Source organism: Balaenoptera acutorostrata, chromosome 7 (assembly GCF_949987535.1).
Source record: "Balaenoptera acutorostrata chromosome 7, mBalAcu1.1, whole genome shotgun sequence".
Taxonomy (NCBI): Eukaryota; Metazoa; Chordata; class Mammalia; order Artiodactyla; family Balaenopteridae; genus Balaenoptera; species Balaenoptera acutorostrata.
In genome coordinates, this window is record NC_080070.1 from 50,203,367 (window position 1) to 50,229,309 (window position 25,943).

The following is a 25,943-nucleotide window of genomic DNA, read 5'->3' on the forward strand; positions in this document are numbered from 1 at the left end:
TGAACATGATAAAGTGTAAAGTTAATTAACACCCTTAAATTTGTTGATGACTTTCACGGGATTATATTGTTCGTTGAGTAGCAGCTTTCTGTCCCAGCTGTCGCCTTTTTCAGCGAATGTCGCTGGTAAACAATAGAGACACCATAACAAGTCGTAAATGGTCCCTGTGACAGCAGCCCCTTGTGAGGCTGCATCTGTAGAAAATGATTAGAACAATTGCATTTTAAAGACGGCTCACATTGCAGCCCAAGTCCCATTGGCCCTCTTCTTGATCTCTTTTGATGGCAGACTGGTTAAAACATTTAAGTTCTTTTGAGTAAATTAAGTGATTTACTACGTTTTGCTATATATCAATGAGAGTGCTTTGGTGGCAGGAATTTTACAGTATTAAAGACAGATCTAACTCGATTGTACTTTTCAGATTTCCATCTCTTCCTTCTCTGGATTTGAAGACTTCTTTCAAGAGTCATAGGATCGAAAATGATCTCCTTATTTGTGACTTATAAATGATTATTCTAAGTTACCTGCACTTGCATAATAGTTTTTCTGTCAAAACCCTTGGTTCAGCTTCTCAGTAAGGCTAAATTCCATATTTCGGTTCTTTGCTACTGCTAGGCTAAAGACTTCGACATGTTCAAGCTGAGTAGATCTACTTTTTATTATATTTAAGTTTTTTATAACACCAGGGTAATAACTGTGTAAAGTATCTTTCCAATGTATTCTTTCATTTGAGCTTCAAATTAAGTGTGGCAAGTGTTTTTATATCACCATTTTCAGATGGAGCAACCAAGATTGAGAGGTGTTGTAACTGGTCCAAGTGGTGTGACCTTCACTCCAGGTCACTTAACTCAGATCACAAGTTCATTTTTTAAGTCTTCATGATAATGTCTCCATACATGTGCACTTATGCTCATGCATGTTTATTCAGCAATAAGTGAAAATGCCATTATCACATGTGGAGAATCATGTTGCTCCAAAGTTGAGCTTTTTTGATAAGCTAGAAAACATTGTCTTACTATTCTTGGTCATTTTATTAATCATTGATTTCTTCTCTGCCTACCTCCTAAGAAGACAATGAATGTTTATCAGACACATGCTGGATGCTAAGATTCAAACAGCTCATGCCTATAAGGATCTTATCAAGACACCAGAAAAATCATTGATTAGTATCAGTGCTTTATTAGAGATATCACTAGGAATGTTATAAGAATAGAAGAAGGGGGTCATGGTCATGCACTGCTTCTCAGAGTTGACGTGAGTTGAGTCTTGAAAGATAAGCAGGAGTTAGGCAAAGAAGAAGGGGAAGGGAATTTCTTACAAGGGAACAGCCCAGGAAAGGCATGGATGCATGAAAAGTCATTGCACATGACAGCCACTGTAAAGGGTTTCCAGTATGTATTGCATAGTGGGTTTTGTTGCAGGGGGTAGATGAGGAAACCAGAGAAGTGGTTGGAGTTCATTGAGAACAATATTAAAAATGAAAATATCAGAAACCATTTAAGGAAAAAGAAGAGAAAGTTATTGCTTCCTGCAACTCAAGAAAAGGGGGGAAGATACAGTGAATTATGTAGTTCTCTTTTTTGCCGAAACATAAACATTTAAATAGTTCAGAAAAAATAACTTTTACTTAATGGAAAAAATAGAAACTGTGAGACTATATAGAAATGGTGAGGAATAATGAATAATGTCTTCAGCAGCTGGTTACGGTCATGTTAATGCATAACTTAAGACTTAAGCCTGTTTTGGTTCTTCTGTCAAATAAAAATGCCAAAGATTAGGAAAAACATAAATATTAGAATGAGATTATTAATATTAATATTGACTTATATTACAGGTACAAGGCTAAGATTAGCTAGAAAATGATGTAAAGTGGGAACTGAGTTTTAGCTCAGTTTAACTTGAAAACATTATCACTGCTTTTGATGTAAAAATATGAAGAACGTTGTCCATTACTTCATTTACTGTCTCCTGCATAAAGTTCCAAATAATATTTTAAGCATGTAATTTAGTTCAAGGATAAGTTACGTTTTCCTTGAGACTGCTTTATTTCTCTCCCAAATAGGCTTTGCCAAAAAACTGAGATCTGTATTTGAAATTCATTGTGAAATCTTATGGTTTCATTTTGGTATTTGTTCTTAATTCTGATTTTCAGTTTTCTGATTGTTTTGTTCTAGTAAGCAAACTCAAATCTGTTGTAAAGAGAGGTAGGGTATTATGTACATTTAGATAACAGGCAGAACTCAGTGTCTGTATAAATAGACAAAATTATTTGCTCAGCTCATGTTATTTGAAACTGCTGTGAACACAATTTACAAGTGGATTCATAATACCTGTATTCTTATCAAAGTTTTCACAAACCTACCGACAGTTAACAGGAAGACCATTACTGTCTGAGAACAATTTCTTATTTGCTTCTTCACCCTTTCTCTTTCTGAGAATCATTATTCTTTTGATGATAGAGTTTGAAAAATAGAAGGAAAGGGGGAATCGAGATATGGTGGTGATTGTCCTCATCCACCTGACACTTGGTATACGACACTACCTTTTGGCATTTATTTCTGAGTATATGTCTCTTTTTCCTAATTATATGTTAGACTTTTTGAGGGCAAAGACTATGTTTTATACCTATCATGACCTTACATTTTGGACTTTCTGGAGTAGTTGTATTTCAGATAGTCTCCTAATACCAGAAAACAGGTCCTAATTTTTGATTTAGAAAATATGCTTATCCCCTGAATCATTGTACCTAGCACAAAGATCTAGCAGGTTGTTAAAGGCACTGAATAGATACTTGCTGCTGCTATTTTCTTCTTTGAACCTCCTTACAACTATGTGTATACCTCTCCTGTAGCATGCATTAACAGTCTTTTATTATTCATCATATTTGTGTGTTTTCCTTATCTCTTTTCCCATCTCCATACACACACACCCACACACCCACACACTGCCACCACCACAAACACTAGTTGTCAACCTCCTTGAGGTCAAGGACTGTTTCTTTGTCATTCTCAGGGTTGAGAACCACTGAGGAATGGATTTTGAATGGTCACATTTTTTATGTCAACTATTAGTAGGAGTGGCAGGAAAGAAAGAAGGAAGGTAGTTTAGATAATGGAGGCTCCCTGTGATATCTTTTTTTTTTTTTTTTTTTTTTTTTTTTTTTTTTTTTTTAAATTAGAAGACTATCCTTTATTTATTTATTTATTTTTGCTGTGTTGGGTCTTCGGTTCGTGCGAGGGCTTTCTCCAGTTGCGGCAAGCGGGGACCACTCTTCATTGCGGTGTGGGGACCGCTCTTCATCGCAGTGCGCGGGCCTCTCTCCATCGCGGCCCCTCCCGTTGCGGGGCACAGGCTCCAGACGCGCAGGCTCAGCAATTGTGGCTCACGGGCCCAGCTGCTCCGCGGCACGTGGGATCCTCCCAGACCAGGGCTCGAACCCGTGTCCCCTGCACTAGCAGGCAGACTCTCAACCACTGCGCCACCAGGGAAGCCCCTCCCTGTGATATCTTTTCTATAAAGGGGAGGAGAGACTTAGAGACTTGGATTAGATTTAAAGTGCTTCTCCACTGTAAGGTTGATTGAAATCAAACTGCTACCAAGAGAAGTGATAGATGTCTATCACTTTAAAAGCAGGGTAGTCCGCCACCCATTTTGAATGGTTTAGACATTTGCCTTTTCATTTGTCTGTACAAATGAGTTCAGTTTTTCTGATTCTAGGGTCGTGGGAGAGAAACACAGGAGACATCATCACAGGAAAGTGTTAGATAAAACATTAAAGGCAACCACAAGTCTTTAGGCTTGTCAGATTTAATTACCATCGTTATATGAGAAAATTCATTTTCTATCTCTTTTCTCTAATCTGGAACTTTTTATATATATTATTTGCATAAAATGAAACATGCTGCAGTTTTGTTTATTAATATGATGTGGGAAAGTGTATGTATGTGAACTTGAGAATCCCAAATTACAGAATTTCAAAAGGTTAAAAGTAGCTCAGTGATAATCTTGTCTAATCATCTCACTTTATAGGTGAAAAAACTTGCTAGAACGACAAATGCTTTGTTCGTGTCTCTAGGAGAGCGGACCTCGCACATACTGCAGTCACTCATTTCTTTGCTCTTCCCTTCACCATTGCCTCCTCTTCTCTCTTGGAATGCATACTGTATTTACTGAGCATCTCTTACGTACCTGACACTGGGAATATGGGGTGAATAAGCCAGAGTCGCTGCTCTCATGGAGCTAATTTTCATGTAGGGAGTACAGACCAGAAACAAATAAATAGAGGTGTTAATATAAACAGGTGGTAATCAATGCTGTGAATAAAACTAAATCAGGAAGAGGGGATAGAGAGTGGCAGGATGCCATTTTAGATTGTTAGGTTGAGGGGTCAGGGAAGGCCTCTCTAAAGAGGTGAATTCTGAGAAGAAACCTGAATGAAATAAAGGAAACAAGTCATAAATATCTAGCAGAAGAACATTCCAGGCAGAAGGAATAGCAAGTGCAAGGCTTTGAGATGGGAACTTACTTGACCTGTTTCAGAAACAGCAAGGAGGCCAGGGTGGCTGGAAAGCAGAGAGCAATGAAGAGAGTGGTATGAAATGAGATCGGAGGGGTAGCCAAGGGCCACATCGTGTACCGCTTTGTAAGACTTTGGATTTTATATGAGAGTGATGGGACACTTTGGAGTCTGGAGAGTAGGGAAGGAACATGAACTAGATTTATACAGTTGACCCTTGAACAACAGGAGATCCACTTATGTGCAGATTTTTTTCAATAGTAAATATTACTGTACTACACGATCCATGGTTGAATCTGCAGCTGCAGAGGGCTGACCATAAATAGACTCAGATTTTCACCTGTGCGGGGGGGTCAGTGCCCCTCACCCCTGCATCGTTCAAGGGTCAGCTGTATTTTAAAAGGATCCCTCTGGCTGCTGTATGGAGAATAGACTTTGGAGGCAAGAGCTAAAGGGAGATCAGGTAGGAGGCTATTGCAGTAATTCAGGTGAGAGATGGTGATGGCTCAGCCCAGGTGGTAGTGATGGCTAAGGAGAGAAGGGGCTGGATCACAGATGTGTAACTTAAGGATCAGGGACATATGTTATTCATCTATAACCCTAGGGCTTACCATGGGCTTGATTCTTAGTAGATTAATTTTGCTGAATGAATAAAACCAAACAAATGCAGCATTCTTGTCATTTTCCCACGCTATGATGCTTTTGAAAGGTTTTACAAGAGGTCTTCACTGCAATCTTAATATCACTGGCTATGGACCACTTTAGTATTTCTTTTTTTAAAAAAGATTTATTTATTTATTTTTGGCTGCATTGGGTCTTCACTGCTGCGCTCAGGCTTTCTCTAGTTGTGTTGAGCGGGGGCTACTCTTTGTTGCGGTGCACGGGCTTCTCATTACAGTGGCTTCTCTTGTTCCGGAGCACAGGTTCTAGGCATGTGAGCTTCAGTAGTTATGGCATGCGAGCTCAGTAGATGTGGCTCATGGGCTCTAGAGCGCAGGCTCAGTAGTTGTGGTGCATGGGCTTAGTTGCTCCGCGGCATGTGGGATCCTTCCGGACCAGGGCTAGAACCCATGTCCCCTTCATTGGCAGGCAGATTCTTAACCACTGTGCCACCAGGGAAGTCCCGTATTTCTTAATCTGGACCAGCCTGCTTCCATTATTTATAGGATTGGCTCAAGCCAGCCAGTGTTTAGCCAGAGAGGCTGAAATTATCCTAGAAAAGACAGTGGCTTAGGTAACCAAATAGGAAAGGACTCAAGGCATTATATAGGTGAGGATAAAACTCCCACTTTGCAGATTCAGGTTATAAAGTAGTAAGGCCTTACATTTAAATAGCATTTTATATTTTACAGCATCATATAGTCACAGCCACTCTATGAAGAAGTTATTAATGCTTTTCCTATTTTATACACCGAAACTCAGAGAAGTTATGTAATTTGTTTATAATATAATTTGTTTATAATAACAAATAACATAGCCAGCACATCCCAAGACCAGATATTTCATCTCCAGATCCTTTACTGTTTGTTCCATGCTCATAAATTAATTTACTGAACAACTGTTTATTGAATGTATCACGCACTGAGACAGATAAGGGAATGCTGACATAAACACGACCCAGTGCTCACCTTGTGAGTGCTTTATGGTGTCACAGAGGAATTGGGTAAGAAAGTCAAAGATTTTAATTTAATAAGGTGTATAAATGCTGTAATAAAATTAAGCACAGGACATAATTTTGGTTTTGTATGTACAATTACTAAAATATAAGGTAAAATAAATACTTTTCCCAATATTCTTTCAGCTGCCTAATTATATATTCCATATTTTCCTATTTTGGGGAGTGGACCTGAATTAAAATGGCATGGCAATGTAATTTATTGTTTCTTATTCATAGACATCAAAATATTTATATACAGTGTCTTCTGAAATCCATGAGATGTCTTACACAGCTTTAGAGTTCTAGTTTTCTATATGTTATTTCAAAACTCAAAATTGTTGCATTTATTTTGGGATAACTTAGGTCTTAATTTTGCCTTTGCAATGGGACTAGCCTTGATAGTGTCATATGGTTGAATATGCATGGAAAGTTAGAATTTGGTCCCAGGGAATGCCAAAACTTTAGAATTACCCAGTTGAGTCAGACCCTTACATTTGAATGTAGATTATGATAAAGTTGGAAATAATTACACCACCATAATGAGAGGAGGAAGGAGTGGAAATACCACAGACTTCTGAATTCAAAGATGAATTATTCTTTCTTTTGTGGTCTTCTCTTAAGTAACGTATTTCTTCTTTTTGAAGTACATGTTTGAACACGTGAGAAGGTACACCTGTCAAAAGATTAACCAGCTGAGAACCATTGTCAGCATTAATTTTCCTTTAGTAAATGACTCTCTGAAGCTATTTAGCAGCCTGTAATCTAGATACAAAGCTATTGACCTATGATGGATAGTGCTGGATTTGTTTGTAAGCTTTGACTTACGTCGTCTACGTAATTTCTCCAGGTCAGAGCAACAGGATTTAGAGTAAGGTTGGTTATGTGGTTCGAATTAAAATGGCCATAGAAATTGAGCAAAAATAATTGTAAAACATTAATGATCCCACCATCTTGGTGAAGTAAATTAGAAACTAACGAAATGACAGTCACTTAAACGTCAACATTATCAGAATGTTCAAATGACACAGATGAGTTAATTAAAAGCATTTCTTATAATTGGGTTTTTGTACATAATCAGTTCCACAGTGTCTGAAAATATTGTGAAATAATGTGATTTAACCATATGTAAGCATCTCAGGCTTTCATAGCATGTGGGCACTTCCTCTACCAACACTGTTTGGCTAACATAATGCTGACTTCTTTTGCTTTTAATAATTAGTTAAAAATAGCATGAACTGTAAAATAGAAAGCCTACTTGGTTTGGTAGTAGCAAAATATTCACAATTTGAATGAAATAAGGATCTCCTCATTTGGCTTTTTATGTATTAAAAACTGAGTATTTCATTGAATAAATTAAATTCAAAAGTAGGCCATTACTTGCAGCTGTCTGTATTCGAATGGCTAGGTTTGATACATAGTACAATTATGGTTTCTTTATTCCTAGCTGTACTAGAAATAAGTTGTAAAGGCAAAAATTGTACTTATATAGCTCTTCCACATACTTTCCTGGTTGTGAACAACAAAACCTAACTTGAAAATTATGAATGAAGATTTCTCTAATGCTAAAAGTAGTAATAATGCTCTCGGTTTTGTTTTATAGTTAATAAAAATTTAGATGAGTGAAGTTACCCCCCACTTCCTTTTTAAGACAAGTCTAGGCCATATTTTCTGTGCTGAAGTAGAAGTTGCTTCTCCAATCATTTCCGTTAGTGAACATACATCAAACCTTTGCTAAGGAGTGGCCAAACCAATGTTAAAGTTTATTTCTTCTTCCTGACATATCACTAAGAATGAATTGCCCAAAAGGTGTACAGGCATACCTCATTTTATTGCTCTTCACAAATATTGGGTTTTTCCATTATATTGTATATAGAATGGATAAACAACAAGGTCCTACTGTATAGCACAGGGAACTATATTTAATATCCTGTGATAAACCATAATGGAAAAGAATTTTAAAAAGAATGTATTTATGTATAACTGAATCACTTTGCTATATAGCGGAAATTAACATGACATTGTAAATCAACTATACTTCAATAATTTATTTTAAAAAGACAAATATTGTGGTAACCTTGAGGTGTCAGATGATGCTTAGCATTTTTAGCAGTAAAGAATTTTTAAATTAAGGTGTGTACATTGTTTTTATAGACATAATGCTATTGCCCATGTAATAGACTACAATATGCATGTGACTCTCACCTTATTGCAGTATTCACCTTATGGGGGTGGTCTGGAACTGACCCCACAAAATCTTCAAGCTATGCATGCCTTTATAGCAGGAGGGAAAAGAAAAATCAAATAATATTAGAAAGTGCACATCAGAATAATCAGTCAAGCTAAGCAACTGTTTTCTTTACCTTAAAGAATCTTTACCTACAAAGAATCTTTCTTTACCTACAAAGAATCTTTCCATCTGAAATGCCTACTTGTTTATGGGAGAAAGAGACAAGTCCCTCTCTTTGTAGATCTCATCTGTACATAGTGTGCAGAGAGCGAGCGAGTGAGCCACAGACCCCAGATCCAGACTCGGGCAGCTGACCCCTCTGGCTGCTCCCATGCTGGTCAGGGCACAGGTCATCTTTTTCATATACTTTCTATTACTGAATAGGTTTCTCAAGAGAATAAGAGATGCATGGGAATAATAAAATTCACATTTTAAATCCCCATGGTACTCCATGATCGTGCCAAAATATTTGAGATGAATGCAGAGTTTGACTGAATCTGTATGTCCCCTTTGGCTTATAAGTAACCTGCATGATACTTGACAATTAAAATATTCCAAGAGAGGCTTATGCCTGATATAAATATAACTTGGAGGCAAGGTGTTTTCATTTGGTTTGAGGATTTTCTCTAATTTTATAATATACTTAAACACTTGAAGAAATGTATCCCTCTTCTTCTATCCCTTTACCCCCCAAACTATTCAGGTGTGGGAGCTGCTCGGTCTGGGAACCTCACGTTTATGGTGGGAGGAGTCGAAGAAGAATTTGCTGCTGCCCAAGAGCTTCTGGGGTGCATGGGCTCCAATGTGGTGCATTGTGGAGCCGTCGGGACTGGGCAGGTAATGTTTGCACAGCAGTGACACTGACTTGATGATGTAGAATCAGCTAATGTTCATTTTTCTTTTCTGACCACAATTTGATTCCTCCTTACTCTGTTCAATCTATGGATTCTTTGTTTGCTCAGATTTTCTTAAATTAATTTGAAATGAGTTAGTTTTCCATCATTCCTGTTGGAAGTAAGCAGAGATAAGCCAATAATTTAAAAAGACATCAAAAGTTCCATCATTTCAGACTTTGACATATTTATCCCAGTGACCACAGAAATTATCCTTAAAACGGCTTCTATATGAAGTGCTCGTGTTATCTGATTTGCTGTTATCTTCCCTCTAATTTTGTAACTGCTCGCCACAGCTCTATTTGTAGTACTGTCGGGTAGAAGTAACCTATGCACTTTAATCTTTTCCTTAAAAAACCAGATCATTTTCATTAAGAAATGTGTTACATCGATTCTCTAATCAGGTAGAGGTGAATGACTACAATGAACTCTGAAATCAAACTGGTTGTCCCCCTCCCACCCAACACACACACTATCACTCACTCCTCTTCATGCTTTGTCCTGGTCACTGGTACCAGCTTTATCTTATTCAGGACTTTGGTATGATCTTAGATATATCTGTTGTCTCCATTCCCTTGTCCAGTCAGTCTCCAGGTTCTATTGATTTTTGCTTCAGTGGCTCTCATTGTTGGCTATCTTGTTCATTCCACGCATTACCTGGTTCAGTCTTTCATCATCTCACACCTTGTTTACTGCTCACAGGGCCTAGTAGATCTCTGGATACCAGGTTTACCACTTTGCCAACATTGTAACCAAAACCAACTCCATCAAGATGCTTGTATCATCATAGGTTTCCCATTTCTGACACTTTGCATAGATCCCTATTTCCTACCACGTCAAATCTGGACACTAGCTTCCGTAGCTCTTGACCCAGTCTTAACTATCAAACTTCTCCTCATTCCTTAAAACCACTGCACTTGAGTCCATTTTCTTACTGTTCTCAGGAATAACTCATGCCCTTGTGTATTTATTTTTTTCCCTGCTTTCCTTCTTTCCCTCTCTCGCCTATTTAAATCCTGCCTGGCCTTCTGAGAGATGGTTTCAGGTTCTGCTTCCTCTCTGCACCTGCCCTCAGTGATCTGGTTTCTCTGAACTCCTACTGTCTCTGTCTTACAGTTTCTACCATACAGTTTACCACTTAGTTGTGTTTGCTTGTTCACTGCCTTTTCATTTGGTGTGTTACTCCTGTTTCCCCAGTTAGAATGTCAGCCTCATTCCTGAAGGAGCAGTTGTGCCACATCAATCAGTATTCCCTGTTGTGCTTGCGCCCATAGGAGTAGCTCAGTCGCCACACTGCAGAGCTCTTCCCTAGGGGAAGAGGACCCCCTCCCAGTCTGCTCTGGGATCTTGTGTTAGGCTCAGAGGGAGGCTTGCAGCACCAAGTGCCTTTCCTCCTTTGGAAGAATCAACAGTTGAATGCTCTTACTTTTAGAAACGTGGAATAGGGTGAAGAAATCTTCCTGTGAGTTATAGCTTGAAAATAAAGATATTTAATATGTACTCAATTTATTTTCAGGCTGCGAAGATCTGCAACAACTTGCTGTTAGCTATTAGTATGATTGGAACTGCTGAAGCTATGAATCTGGGAATCAGGTTTGTTGAACAGTACATTTTCATATACTAACAGTTTTTATGAGCTTTCCGTTTTGATTTTCTGATGTTGAAAACAAATGTTCATGAGAGATAAATCAGTTGATCCAGGAACATTTTGAAAGTATTTCATTATTGAACTTTAATAGACTTTGCTTATTGGATGACCAATAGGACCCTGGAGAGCATGAATGCTCTCTGCCATAAGCCATAAAATGTATTGTGCTTTATATTTGAAGTTACATTATCCTTTTTATATGGGAGCTCCATTTCTTCTATTGTGTCGAAATGCAAGAGACACTATTACTATAAAATTTAAACAATCTCTGGCAGTGTAGGACAAATTTGTATAAAATACAGTTTTAATGTATAATGAATTCAGGTGTTATGCTACCATGTGACTGGTTTTATGTATCTATTTTAAATATAGTCCCCAAAAATCTACACTAAAAGGGTTCTTGGTTGTTTATTCTCAGGATAAACTGGATGGCATTCATAAAGCTGCAACTCGTATGCATAACTCTTTTCATTTTAACTTCCCTAGGGTTCTGTTACTTTACATTAAGGATATATCTTTTCATTGAAATAAAATGGCATTCATACTTTGCTGAAAGTGATTCAGGAATTCAGTTTTTCCTACGATGGTGATCATCCTTTAGAATGCTTAAGGTTAATGTCTTAATTTTAGCCTTTAATCTTTTGGGTTAGGAATGCTACATATGATTAATCACCTAATTAATTTTTTGGATGTTTTGCATTTCATGAATATAATAAACATACATTTCTTACTTTAGAAAATGCTTAATGAGAAAGATGCTTTTACTGAGGTGTGTTCTTCACACGTCCCCAAACTGCTTGCCAAATATATCACAAATCAGAGTAGTGTTTCATACCATAGCTTTTGATGAAAGCAATAAAAAGAGCCAAAGTGCTTGAGATATTTTTTAAAACACAGTAATGGATTCACATTTCCTCTTAATTACCATATCAAGATGCTGTTGTTTTATTGAATTGCCCTTGTCTCAGATGTTAAACTGTCTTGACCTATTAAGTTGTCATGTTGTAATTGAGACAAAAGAGGAATTTGCTTTGCATCAGCGCTAATTGGTTTATCAATATCCTGTACCGTTTACATTTTAAAATTGAATGTCTGTAAGATGGTAAGGCATATTTGTACAAAGCCTTAATAAAACTGGTGGTATATAAGAAGCTGTTCAGAGTGTTATGTCTGTATTGTAGCCAGTTTAGGCTATGGGTCACTTATCATAATTGAAAAACCGGTTACTAGTAACTTGTTTTTATGTAACTTGTTTTTATGTTCATCCTCTAGATTAATTTTATGGAGGAGGAAAATGTAAATTTCTGGAACCAAAATTGCATACAAAATTAATTGGTGTTGACAGTAGGATTAGAGCATTAGTATGCATTTGCATCTTTAGAATTTTATTTTCATTTTTCTGGATATAAATGAGTATATAATAAAAAAAGTAAAAGCCTAGGTTATACTATACTGAAATTTCCCTCTATATTTCCAGTTTATTTTATATTCTGCTTCTTACTTTAAACGTCAGTGGATCAGAATGTTCCTTAGGCATCCTCTAGCATTCCTCAAATAATTTTCCTAGCAAAAGTCTTATTAGATGATCATTCTAAAATGAAGTTTTTATACAATAAGTGCTTATGGAAGTCTAACTCCAAAAGCCAGCTAATAAAGAATAGTATGAGAGGGCTTCCCTGGTGGCGCAGTGGTTGAGAATCCGCCTGCCAATGCAGGGGACACGGGTTCGAGACCTGGTTTGGGAAGATCCCACATGCCGCGGAGCGGCTGGGCCCCGTGAGCCACAATTACTGAGCCTGCGCGTCTGGAGCCTGTGCTCCGCAACAAGAGAGGCCGCGACAGTGAGAGGCCCGCGCACCGCGATGAAGAGTGGCCCCCGCTTGCCACAACTAGAGAAGGTTCTCCCACAGAAACGAAGACCCAACACAGCCATAAATAAATAAATAAATAAATTTAAAAAAAAAAAAAAAAAAAAAAGAATAGTATGAGAATCAGTTGAATCAAATGAATAAAATGTATACAATGAAATGTATACATTGGCTACTAGAGTAAGTTTATTATCAAAGAGAAAAGAAAGTGATAAAATTCCAAACAGCAGTATTAAGAGCAGAAGCAATAAATAGATTTTCCCTTATTGTTGGCCTTGATCCACTATGGCAAAAACAATATTTAGAAATATGAAACTTTCAATGTTTAATTTTTCCAAAACTCTATATATTACTGTTACTGATGTATATGTGTGTAAATGAAATATTTACACACACACACACACACACATATATATATATATATGTCTGAACACAAAGCAGGAACTCATTGTTTTTACTTAACTGTTACAATAATTTGTAAGTTTGTGGTGCTCTACATTGTATTAATGAATTGCTTATTTTCATGACATTAGGATTTTATCGGTTTATCTTACAGAGATTCTCAGTGGTTTGAAAGTCCTAAGAATGATTGCTTCTGCTATTGTCTTTTCTCCATGGTTTACAGACATGGTTTAAAATGACAGGAATGTTCTCTAATAGAGTATAGAGAGCAGCCGCGATTTATTGAGCATTGCAAGGTGAAAGAGAAAATTGGCATCAGCAAGCATAAATTCCCAAGTAGTAAATTCCCACAAAGTAGTATAGCATCAAAGTGGTTCAGCCACATTTATATTCTGTTCACTCTGAAGTAAAAATTTTTTTAGAGAATTAATGTCAACATTTACAAATTGAGTTACCTATTCCTATGAAGTGATCGTTTCTGATTAATTTCATTCTCATAAGTCAGTGTCTTTTCTTGAGCACTGACGTTTCCCTTTTTTTAAATAGAAGAATAAAACCTTATAGTTTTAAACTCCTGTTGACCCTATGATCTTTTACAATGAGTGTTTATGGATGTTAGTGAGATTTTTAAATGCTATAAAAAAGTAAAGCATAAAAAATATTGGTATATAACATATTTGGAAATTCTTTTTTACTAGACCTTTCTGCCTTCTAATTGGGATCTATTTAGGACTCAGAACATAGTTTTATGGTACTGAAAGGGCCTTACTTGCGTTAGGGTTTTTTTTTTTAATTGAACCATCTTTTTCCCTTTATTTATTTATTTATTTATTTATTTATTTATTATTTATGGCTGTGTTGGGTCTTCGTTTCTGTGCGAGGGCTTTCTTTAGTTGCGGCAAGTGCAGGCCACTCTTCATCGCGGTGCGCGGCCTCTCACTATCATGGCCTCTCTTGTTGCAGAGCACAGGCTCCAGACGCGCAGGCTCAGTAGTTGTGGCTCACGGGCCCAGTTGCTCCGCGGCATGTGGGATCTTCCCAGACCAGGGCTCGAACCCGTGTCCCCTGCATTGGCAGGCGGATTCTCAACCACTGCACCACCAGGGAAGCCCCATTAGAGAGGTTTTATTCCCGTGCACCACATAAGAATAACATTGGTAATGTGAGTTTTGTTTTTTTTGTTTTCATTTTTGTTCTGCTGGAAATTATGTTTTTTGTTTGGTTTGCTTTTTTTTTCAATATGGGTGGTATAACAAGTTATTTGCATTGCCAACAGGGCCCAGGCCCCTCTAGCAATAGCCATATTGTCTCCTTCCACCAAAAGAAGCTTAAAACAGTCAGACTTCTGGAAGGCCGTTCAAGATGAGAACTTTCCCACAAGCATAATTTTAGCTTCCTGGTTACTTCCCTAAGAAGGTGTTGTCGTTTCATTTAGGTGATGACTGAAACCTCTTAGTTGTATACCCTGATAGATATAACATATGGCAAAAGGTTTGTAATAAAGGTTTGGCCAAATTTCTTATTAAACTGATAGGATGCCATCATGTTGGCTGATTAAGTGACTACCCATATGACCCAGTGAGACTCAGGGCAGTGAGTGTGGGTGTCTCTTGATGACCACATCCCAGCTCTGCCACAGACTTAAGCTTTTCTCATCTGTAAAATGACAAAAATAATAGTATCTATCCACAGTAGCAGTAGTATCTGTTGTGAAGAGTAAATTAAGTCATCTATGTAAATCTTTTAAAACAGTGCCTGATACATAGTAGGTGCTCAATACATGGTAGTTATTGATGTGATGGTGGTGGTGGTTTGTATTTGAATTGAATTGTACGTTAATGTTTTTTTCTTTATAACACTTCTCACTGGCTGACATTATATATTTATTTGTTTATTGTCTGTCTTCCCAACTAGAATACAGGCTCTATGAGCTTTGTCTGCTCACCACTGTATCTTTTTTTTTTAAATAAATAAATTTATTTATTTATTTTTGGCTGCATTGGGTCTTCTTCTTTGCTGCACGCGGGCTTTCTCTAGTTGCGGAGAATGGGGGCTACTCTTCGTTGAGGTGTTTAGGCTTCTCACTGTGGTGGCTTCTCGTGTTGCGGAGCACAGGCTCTAGGTGTGCGGGCTTCAGTAGTTGTGGCACGCTGGCTCAGTAGTTGTGGCTCGCGGGCTCTAGAGCGCAGGCTCAGTAGTTGTGGTGCATGGGCTTAGTTGCTCCGCGGCATGTGGGATCTTCCCGGACCAGGTCTCGAACCCATGTCCCCTGCATTGGCAGGCGGATTCTTAACCACTGCACCACCAGGGAAGTCCCTCACCACTGTATCTTAAGAACATCCCTGGCACGTAGTAGGCACTCAGTGAAGATTTGTCAGACGAGTGAGGTGGGAGCCGGGGGGCTCTTCCTCTGCCTCAGGTAAACGTTACTAGGCGGTGTCTTAACTGGCCCAATGCTGGAGGGCAGGCACAGCCTCTTCTTAGATGGCAGGTCTGCATAAACATTGGTGAATAACGGAATGATTGATTTAAGTTGACATAGTCTTAGATGTTTCATTTCCAGATCGGTTCCTGTGATACAGACATCTCAGTTTAGGGACATTGTTTGCTTTGTTCTTACATAAAACCAGACAGTATAGATACTTACAGAGACTATAAAGTGAACAAACTTTTTTGGCCCTTAAAAGCCTTGGTTACAGTGAAGGCAAACACTTGGCTTCTCTTTAATTTTTCTTATAGTTTATGCATCATTTTTACTTCTCCCAAAAGTTCATTTAAAATTCTTGTGTTTTAAAGGTGAGTAGATTTGACGCAGTGACGTTTATTTGAATTGCATTATATATGCGGTCAGAGCAATGAATTCATTCTGTTTATATCAGAGAACATTCCAGCAATTGTAAAGCCACATGCATGCATGCGCACACTCTCGAACCACATCCAGTGGCAAGTTATTATGGGGACTGACAGACTGTCATCCTTTTGATGGCTTGAGCTGTATATCTCCTGAACAGCAATGGGGCTCTTATGCAGAAAGTATCATATGTTCCCAGCCAATTTACAGGGAAACAGCAATAACATTTTATCATGGTTGAGAGCCCAGTAGCTGCTTCCTATTAAACTTGCCCTTTCAGATACCTGTCTTGGATTAATTTGTTGATTTCAAATGAAACTCAGTCTTCTCCAGTGAAGCATGACGTTCTAGGATAGACTCCCTGAATGACAATTACTGTGTATTCTAGCTGGTTTCAGACCATTACAAGCCTTGGGCACAGTGGAAGACAGAGGACTTCAGTAACTGATTTTAATATCATGTCTAATTTTAACTGTCAGTTATATATATGCCAGTGAAAGAATCCTCAGAAAGATGAAATGCAAAACACTTCTAACTTGCTCTTTTTAATGATACACTTTGCTGCTGGGGGGTACTGGAGAGGGAGTACCACCTCCTAAAGAGAACCGGCATGGTGGGGAAGCATCAGATTTGAAAAGTGAGCACATAACAACTGCCACCTCGTTTTTGTGTGTGCCCCTCAGGATGCTTCTGAATAGTAATATGTTCACCAAAAAGGGGTTCCATAAATCAGCCCCAGTATTTTTCCTTGAACATTCAAGAAAAATGAAATGTAGGGTTTTACAAAGGATAATAAGCTTTGCTCCCATTTTGGTATTATAGACAGAGTATGAAGTTCTTTAGCAATAAAGAGTGTTGTGAGGCACTGTTGAGTCTAACCTGGTAGGTTATAAGGAGGGGGAGTATCTCTGCTTCTTTGAATGTGATGAGCCATTTTAAAAGAAAATCTAAATTAGGAAGCCTGAATTATATTCCAAATGGAAGGTTAAGACAGTGTTTTGGGGTCTTTAAAAATATCCCCTGCTCATAGAGCACATTAGACATATACATTCTTGCATGTTTGTGCTTAGACAATATATTTGCAGTTATAGCAGATTAACTAGTTGTCCATTTGTGATTTTACTTTTCACAATTTTTCCCTAAGTGCATTGGCTTTATCTTTTCCTACGTCATCTGTTACCGTAGCATCCTGATAGCCTAATTATATTTGAAAGGGGAAAGGAAGCATCAGTAGCAAATTATACGTGTAACAAACTTGGATCTTTATAAAAGAATGAATGAAACCATCAGGTTTCTTTCCAGCAGTGTACAATTGAACAGAATGTATGACATCTGATTTAGATGGAATCTTTATCTGTTATAATCTTTAGTAAAAACTGCTCATTAGGGGCTTCCCTGGTGGCGCAGTGGTTGAGAGTCTGCCTGCCAATGCGGGGGACATGGGTTCGAGCCCTGGTCTGGGAGGATCCCACATGCCGCGGAGCAGCTGGGCCCGTGAGCCATAATTGCTGAGCCTGTGCGTCTGGAGCCTGTGCTCCGCAACAAAAGAGGCCGCGATGGTGAGAAGGCCCGCGCACCGCGATGAAGAGTGGCCCCCGCTTGCCGCAACTAGAGAAAGCCCTCGCACAGAAACGAAGACCCAACACAACCATAAATAAATAAATTAAAAAAAAAAAAATGCAAACCTTTAAAAAAAAAAAAACTGCTCATTATAACACAGGCTACCATGTGAGTTCATCTTCATGGCATGCCATATAGTATTCCTTGAACCACAGCTGCTCCTTGAAAGCCTGATTACATAACATTTGTATTATGTGGTAAGTCCGTACACATCCTGGCTGTTAGCCCTAGACCCTGCTCGAGCATTGGAAAAAGGTTTTACTGGTCATTATATTCTGATCTGGAAATAGACAATTTTGAACACACAAGTAATAAGCAGCACCCCAAAATGCACAGTTCATTTAATATTTACATGTCTCTGTTTAATCTTTTTTTTTTAATTCTGGAAGGGATTGGTTTTAAGAAAAAGCAGAAAGTTTTATTTGAAACTTGATTCAAAGATACATAGCAAAACTGTGCTTCCCAGGCTGCACTAAGATACTTGGAATAAAGTAATAGAGCATTTTAATTCTACTTTTTTTCTGGGTCCACACTGAACAGCCGTTTATGCCATCAGCTCAGTGATAGAACAAATGATGTTTCCGCTTGGGCAAGCTTTGTTTTATCAGGATCAGTAACCTTATCAGCAGTTGACCCAGAACTATAATGCATGTCTCTGAATAGATAGCATATGTCACAACTCTGTGCAGACTTGCTTCATAAGCAAGAATGTCTAATGAAGATTTAATAAATAAGGAAAAGTTTACAGCAAGAAATGTCTTCTTTTATAATGATAACTTCCCTTAAGCTCGTTTGACTGCTCGTGGCTCATCTCTTGCATTTATTCTCTCATAAGAGCTAAAGGAATAAACATACATATAAATGCATCCACATGGACTCCCACGATACATAATTTAACTGTCAATATTTCTTTCTGAAATACATCACTTGTGAGTAAAGACTGTAGAATTTAGATGATCATCTTGGCTTAAGGTTCTTACGTGACACATAAATGCAATAATGTCCAGAAGACTAGAAAACCCATGTGTGTGATAAACCAACAATGCTTTTATGCAGTCGTATGTTATTTCTTAAAAGCAAGGTAGTGCAGAAGGTTTTCTCTCAGTGCAGAATGTCCTGGCTCAGAAATGTTTAATCACTAGCTTTTAATACCCTATAATTTAAGATTGGATTCTTCACCCTCATCAGGCTGCTTAGATATTTGAAGACATGTCATAAATGGAGAGAGAAGACGGAGCATCCTCACACATAAATAAGTCATGCATGGCTTGTACATCTTGACGTTTAACACTTCTTTTCTTTGACCTTCTTTGACAGGTTAGGGCTTGACCCAAAACTCTTGGCTAAAATCCTAAACATGAGCTCAGGACGATGTTGGTCAAGTGACACCTATAATCCTGTACCTGGAGTGATGGATGGAGTTCCCTCGGCTAATAACTATCAGGGTGGATTCGGAACAACACTCATGGCTAAGGTATGGTAAATGCAGAGACTACCCAAGAGAGCGGGGGGGGGGGGGGGGGGGGGGGGATGTTTAGTCTCATTCTTCTCCTTCCCTCCCTTCTCTCTCTCCCCCCACCTCACCCCACTCCCACTTCTCTCCTCTCGTAACAAAGCATACGTCTATCCTAGAAGGCAAGGTTACTAAAATAGTGACCCAGTCACTGGAAATTATTTAAAACTTAGCTTGGATAAAAACCTTTTATCTTGTTCACTTTTAATCCTGGCCTTTCAGATGAGAAGAATAGGCTGGGATTTTTCTTTTGTGCTTGGGTTTGTTTGTAATGTGAGCCGGTAAAATGTTGTTTTTCATCATAAATTTACATTAATTTACCAAGCCCTTAGAATGAAAGCAGTAGCAAGCATTTTCTGATGGTTAATAATATAATGACATTGGATATACATGTCACAAAAGAAGAGAGGACCTTTCGCATGATGCTAGATTTCTAAATACATCTTACTACTTTAAGGATATATATATATATATATTTATGTATAAAGTCATTTGAAAAGCAAATTGTTGGCCTCCTCTCATTTGCGATCTCAACGTTAGAAAATACTTTTTAGACAAACAGACTTTCAGATTCTTGTGTAGCGCTTGTTCCCTACCCCACTCCCCACACCCGTGCCATTTACTTTTTGACAAAAGTAACACTATGTACAGTTGTATACCGTATTCAGCTTACTCTCCTTCATTTCCCATGATGTTTCGTCCATTCTGCTTCTCGACTGTGCCTTGAATTCACCCACTTGCCGTCTCTACCACTACCAGTACCTTGGCTGAACCTTGTTTAGATTCTACCACATCTGCCCTTAACTGATCTCCTTGCCTTTCATTCTCATCATCTTCTCCAGTTCATTTTCTGTGGTTAAGAGTGGACTTCCTAAAATGTAAAAACCTGATTATGTCATCTCTCCTATTAAGTCTCTTTCATGGTTTCCAGTTACTTGTAAATTAAAGTCCATCTCTGCACATTGTCTTAAAGGCCTTTGCTCTCCTCACCAGCTCATTTCTGCCTTCCTACCCCCTCCTTTGCTTCAGCCACACCAAACTCGTTTCGGCCTCTTGTTCCCTCTCCCTGGCAGCCCTCCACGCCCGCTCTTCCCTCAGCCTGCCTCATTCTTCCTTGCCTCTCCAGCCGGGCCCCTGGCACATGGTTGGCTCACTTTAAATAGTTATTGGATGAAGCAATGTTTGAAACTATGTTTCTTATTTTGTAGTTTTATTTCTCCTCGTGTTTCATTTAAGAAGATATTTATTTTAATGCCAATCTGTACCTTATATTTAGGTTTGCATATCCTCCACACAGGCTTTTATAGTTGTGCTGTGTTGCTCTTGTTGGAAACAGAAAGTAGCTCCTTAAGTGGATTGTTTTCACAAAGCTGCAGGGTCGTTTATTAGGGCACACAGAAGAGTGAAAGAATCGCGTTTATGCCCAGTTTGCTTTATGTACATGTATGAAGTGGGTTGTGACCTGTTAGCTTATTTGGTTCCTAAAATGCTGCTTATGGCTCCAACAGAGGAAGCAGCTAAGAAGTAACCTGTAAGCAGTGCTGGCTTTATTTGGGGACTCTCTTCTACGTCACACCTTTACTTCCATCATTTTCTCCAGTGTCCCTGCCCAGGAAGAATCTGCTCCTGTTGAGGTCCCTTAAAATTATTTTCTTGGTAATAAAAGATAGCATAAGACAGTACAGTAGTAAAACATACGGACATTCCTGTTCTCTTTTGCTCTTTATAAGTTGTCATTTCCCTTATAAAGAGCAAGATTTCAGAATTTTGCTTAAAATGAAAGCATTTAGAAAGGAACTTTTAAAAAATGCTTTTATCACCTCAGATAGCTGTTAGCAAAACCCACCATAACTAATTAGACTTGTGTAGAGAAATTGATAGAGATTAAAGAAGTCCCCATCAGTGCCACATTGATTAAAGCAATCATACCTGCTTGGGCAGATCAGGCCTTTACTTACTAGGAGATATTTTGCTCAACTGCCATTAGATCTCATTGTGTTGGGGGAGATGATGTTAATGTGTCCTTGAAGTAGAGGCTTGTACATTTATTTCTAGGTCTTAACATCATAAAATTCTAATATATTTTGTGTATATAATCAGAACATAATCAATACAAAAACTAGATCATTCTTCTAAACCCCCCAACCTAGAAGTCTGTTTCTGAAGGCCACTAAGGAACAAATTATGGAAAATTATGACCACTCTTATTACTCATCCAACGTACCTGTGTCCTTGTAATATGTAACGATTTGGTCCTCCATTAATTTGTTGAAACCTTTTGCAATTGTTTTATATTTTCTTCCTGAACCACCCACTGAGCTCATGAATTCATAAATATTTGTATTTGATTAGTGAAGTGGGGTGTTTGTTTATTTTAAATTATATGTTACAAGCTTCAAAGGATACCTTCTTTTCTAACATTTCAGGATTGACAAGCCACTTAGGATTTTATAGACTAAATCACCTTTCTCTTTTTAGAATGTCCACCCTTTAAGGTAGCAGCCACCAAAGCTATTTTAGCTTCCCCTTTTTGGTTTTATTAGCTCTTATTTGGGATATTTACTTGCCCCTTTGAAAACCTCTAATAGCCTTTTCTTCTCAATAGTGTTGTCTTCTCCTCGATATGTTGTGTTTACTCTAAGTTCTTATATTCTAGTTATACTACTAGGTTAAAAATTATAGGCAGTCTTTCTATGTAGATTTTCTGTCGTTTTTAAATAAATGCATCTTGCAGATGTGCAGCAAAATGATGCTGACAAAAGAGGCTTATCTTCTTGTCTGGGTATAAGCAATAATGTAGCTGTCCACATTTGTGAAGTGTGCGGGTAATAATTAAACTTGCTTTTTAGTGGAAGCTATAGAAGACTTTAAGGTTAAGTAGATTTTCCAAATCTGTGGGTTTACATGTGGAAATTATACAAGTAAGCACAAAATACTCTTAACACCTATAGCATCATAGATATCCAAGAGGCTAGAGATTTAATCCATTCTTCAAACTTTGCTTATTTTTTCCTTGAATCATTTCCTTCTTTGAGTGGATGGTATCAATAACTGCTCCATTATCAAGGGTGTTCCTCAAAGAATACAAATAGTCCTCTTCTTGCTTCTTGTCTTCCTCTTTCATTGCTTGTTGGCTTTTCCATTGATGGAGGAAATGAAGATGGTAATGGTAAGAAGGAAGTCTTGGTTTTGCCACTTGTTTGCAGCACTTATTTAATCACAAATAAAATGAAATGTGGGGAATATTGTTTCAGTTAACCATGCCTTCATTGTCTTCCATCTACCCCCAGATATTTCAAGGTTGGACAAGATTCCATTCTTATAGTAGAGGATACCATTAACTACAGTTTAACTATAAAAGATTTATAATGTTAACTTTTGTCTATTTTTAAACAACCATAAGTTTTCCAAAACTCTCTGAATGAAACGTTAGCTCTCAGAGATGTTAAAGTGTTGTTGTGAAGCTGATTGTCTGTTGCACTTGAAAGAAAATCCAGCTTCCTCTCCAGACATCATAAAGCTTCCGTGTTCCACCTCTGCCCATCCCCAGTCTCATTTCCCTCCCCAGCCCCTTGCTTACTCTAGTTTAGCCTCATTGGCCTTCTTACTGTTCCTTGAGCATCCAAGCCATGCCCCCCCACCAGGGGGCCTTTCCCTTGCTCTTCCACCTGCCTGAAACTCTCTTCCCCCAGCTCTCCAAAGAACTCAGTGCCCCCTCACATTCAGATCTTCGGTCAAGTGTCTTTGCCTCGGGAGGTCTTCCCATCAATCAGAACTCTCAGAACTCTCTTCCTTCTACCCCACCCCTTGCTATGTATGACTTTCTGACCCCTTACCCTGCTTTATTTTTCTTCAGAGCACTTGTCATTGTCTGGAAGTTTAGTGTTTGTTTTACTGTCTGTCTTCCACACTGGATAGTAAGTTCCTGAGAACAGTGACTTGGTTTTATTATCATGACTGCATATTACCAGGACTTAAAACAGTGCCCAGCATACAGCAGTTGTTAAATATGTGTTGACTAAGAGATTGAATGGATATTTTCATCACTGATAATTTCATCATGCTTAATTTCATAATGGGGTTTGTCTTAGGCTTACAGGCTTCTGTAGATTTGAAAAAGCATTTCTCTGTGTGATCGCACCTGGATAGGAACACCTGGCCGAAGTCAAAACAAAGCAAATAGGTTTTGTGGAGGAGTGGAGAGGCCACTCAGAAATCAAGGTTTCTCTCTGGAGCAGTTTTGCAGCTATAAGAAAGCACATATAAAATATATATATATAACTTAACATCGCGCTCGTAAGTATCTTATTTTTTCAGGCTTCATTTTTTCTTCTTTGAAACCCAAGCATTAGGAGCCACAGTCCTGAAGTGAGCCGTAACTACCAACCTCAATGTATCCCCTCCGCCCTTGTTTGATTTAGGATCTGGGATTAGCACAAGACTCTGCCACCAGCACGAAGAGCCCAATCCTTCTGGGCAGTCAGGCCCATCAGATCTACAGGATTATGTGTGCGAAGGGCTACTCCAAAAAAGACTTCTCATCCGTGTTCCAGTTTCTACGAGAGGAGGAAACATTCTGAGTTTGCCCTTTGGCTGTGGACACTGTTGGGAACCAAACTCTATCTTGGAGCCTCTTATAGCTCACTCCACAAGTAAATGGGCTGAATCAAAGGTCACCTGTCTGCTTTTGTTTGTCTAGTTCACAATAAACCCTGGGATTTTTCACCCATTTTTAACTGCTTATTCTTTTTATCTATTTAGCAAACACATATTATCTGACTTTTTTTTTTTTCTGCAAGCCACTGATGGTCTCTGCTAGTAGCTAGCTGATTGACCTTTTTCAAAAGTTTCATTCCTGAGCATCATTAGCTAAAACATTGCCTACTTCAATCAGGATATTATTTACTCCACTTTACAAATATAACCAAATTTTTTTTCCACAGGATAAAACCTATCCTGGAGGAAAGAAAAGAAATCGGTGTGAGGAAAGGAGTTAGAGAAGGGGGAAGTATAGTGAATTACTCCCTGTGTCCCTCAGAAAGTTTGTCCTGTTAACCCAGTGGTGGTATTCTTGCATTCTGAGGTCACCGGTTTATTTTCCAGGACTTGATAAAGCAAGAGAACTCCTTGCTGCATGCTGTGTAATTTGGACTCTGTTACATTACCTTGGTGTGCCCCTCTTGTAACAATTCCCAATACTCAGCAAACTTATTTTTTATATTTTTGCTTCCTTGTACATTCTTACTACATATTTTTTGACTTCAAAAGAATGACATCTTTAGAACCGTTTCAGAGCCTACAATGATATGTGCTTTAGATAATTATTACATTATCCTAAATATAACCATATTATTTTGAATTCAAATAAATTTCTATGCTGATAATACTTTCTTGGAGTTTTTGTGTCTTCCTAACCATTTGGAGAACAGTCAAATGATCTGACAAACGGGTACTGCAGACTAATGGGGAAAAGATGAGAAGAAAGGGAAGGGAGGGGAGGTCAAGAGGAACTGAGTGTGAACTGACCGGTGGCCAGCCCTCATCCTGCTGCTCTGCCTGCATCCTTAACAAGAATTTGTTTGAGTGTTTTCTGGGTTGTGGGTGCTGTAGGAATTTGGCCTGCAAAAAATGAAATGTGTCCCAGTAGGGAGCATAGTTGCCACTTTCCCCACCACAGCCCCTAGAAATACTTCAGGCGATAGGCCTAGATACCAGATTTAGCAGAAGGACTGCTACGTCCATCATTTTCCTGATGATCAAAAATTCCAGGCATTATTATAAGTGCTGGGGCTGCAGTGATAAGCAAAACAGATAAAATCCTGCCCTTGTAGACCATAAATTCTGGTGTCTCGTATGTGTGTATGTGAGGAGGTGTGACACACAAGAAATAAATGTTTAATGTGTATGTCAGGTGATAATAAGGACTAAAAGGAGAAATAAAGCAGGGTAAGGGAGATGGATGGGGAGTCCTGGGGTATTTTATTAGGGTGGTAAGGGATGTTATCTTTGTAAGGTGGCATTTGAGCAGAGATAGGAAGGAAGTGAGGGAACAAGCCATGTAGATACCTGGGGAAAGAACATTGTAGGCATAGGGAACAGAAAGTACAAAGGCACTGAGGTAGGATAACACCAGATACGAGGACTAACGAGGCTGTAAGTGAAGTGTCATAAAATGAGGGAGGCCATGTTAGGATGCTGGCTTTTATTCTGAGTGAAACAGGCAGTGTGTCAGTTACCAAAAGCAAAAGCTAACTGATACACTGCCACCCCCAAGTTTGGTGGTTTAAAATAACAAACGTTTATTATTTTTCAAGATTCTCAAGGTGGGCTATGTTATTCATCTGACTGGGCTAACTCATGTGGAGCTGGGGGGGTCTAGTTTGGCCTCACTCAGCAGGGACAGCTGGAATGGTTGGGGCTTCTGTCCACATGGTCACCCATCCTTCAGGAAGCTAACCCAAGTTTGCTGACCTGGTGGCAGAAGGTTCCCAGCAGCAACATAGGACAAGACCAAATGAACAAGCACTTTTTAAGCCTCTGCTTGCTTTATGGCTGTATTGTCCCATTGGTCAAAGTAAGTCACCTAGCCAAGCCCAGAGTTAGCATGGGACGGGGACTACGTAAGAGTGTGGACAGAGAGGGGCAGTAGGGGGGCCATTTTGCAAACACCGTAATATCACAGCCAGCCCATGGAAGATTTTGTTCAGAGGATTGATGTGCTCTGAGCTACTTTTTAGAGGGATCACTC

The 25,943-nt window shown here is 38.7% G+C and overlaps 1 protein-coding gene across 3 annotated transcripts in view; it reads left to right on the forward strand.

The window, feature by feature from the left end:
- HIBADH (3-hydroxyisobutyrate dehydrogenase) overlaps window positions 1-24,581 on the forward strand; it is a 107,311-nt gene extending 82,730 nt beyond the window's left edge. Inside the window, exons 5-8 of one of the 3 annotated variants that reach the window (XM_057550505.1) lie at window positions 9,104-9,237; window positions 10,810-10,886; window positions 19,000-19,156; window positions 23,513-23,548. In XM_057550505.1, the coding sequence (XP_057406488.1) occupies window positions 9,104-9,237; window positions 10,810-10,886; window positions 19,000-19,156; window positions 23,513-23,533 (389 nt within the window). In that variant the 3' untranslated portion in view covers window positions 23,534-23,548. Of the gene's footprint in view, window positions 1-9,103; window positions 9,238-10,809; window positions 10,887-18,999; window positions 19,157-23,286; window positions 23,461-23,512; window positions 23,549-23,616 lie in introns of those variants that run through there. The other 2 variants (XM_007171527.3, XM_007171526.3) reach the window with 2 other exon arrangements.
- The last annotated feature ends 1,362 nt before the right edge of the window (window positions 24,582-25,943 follow it).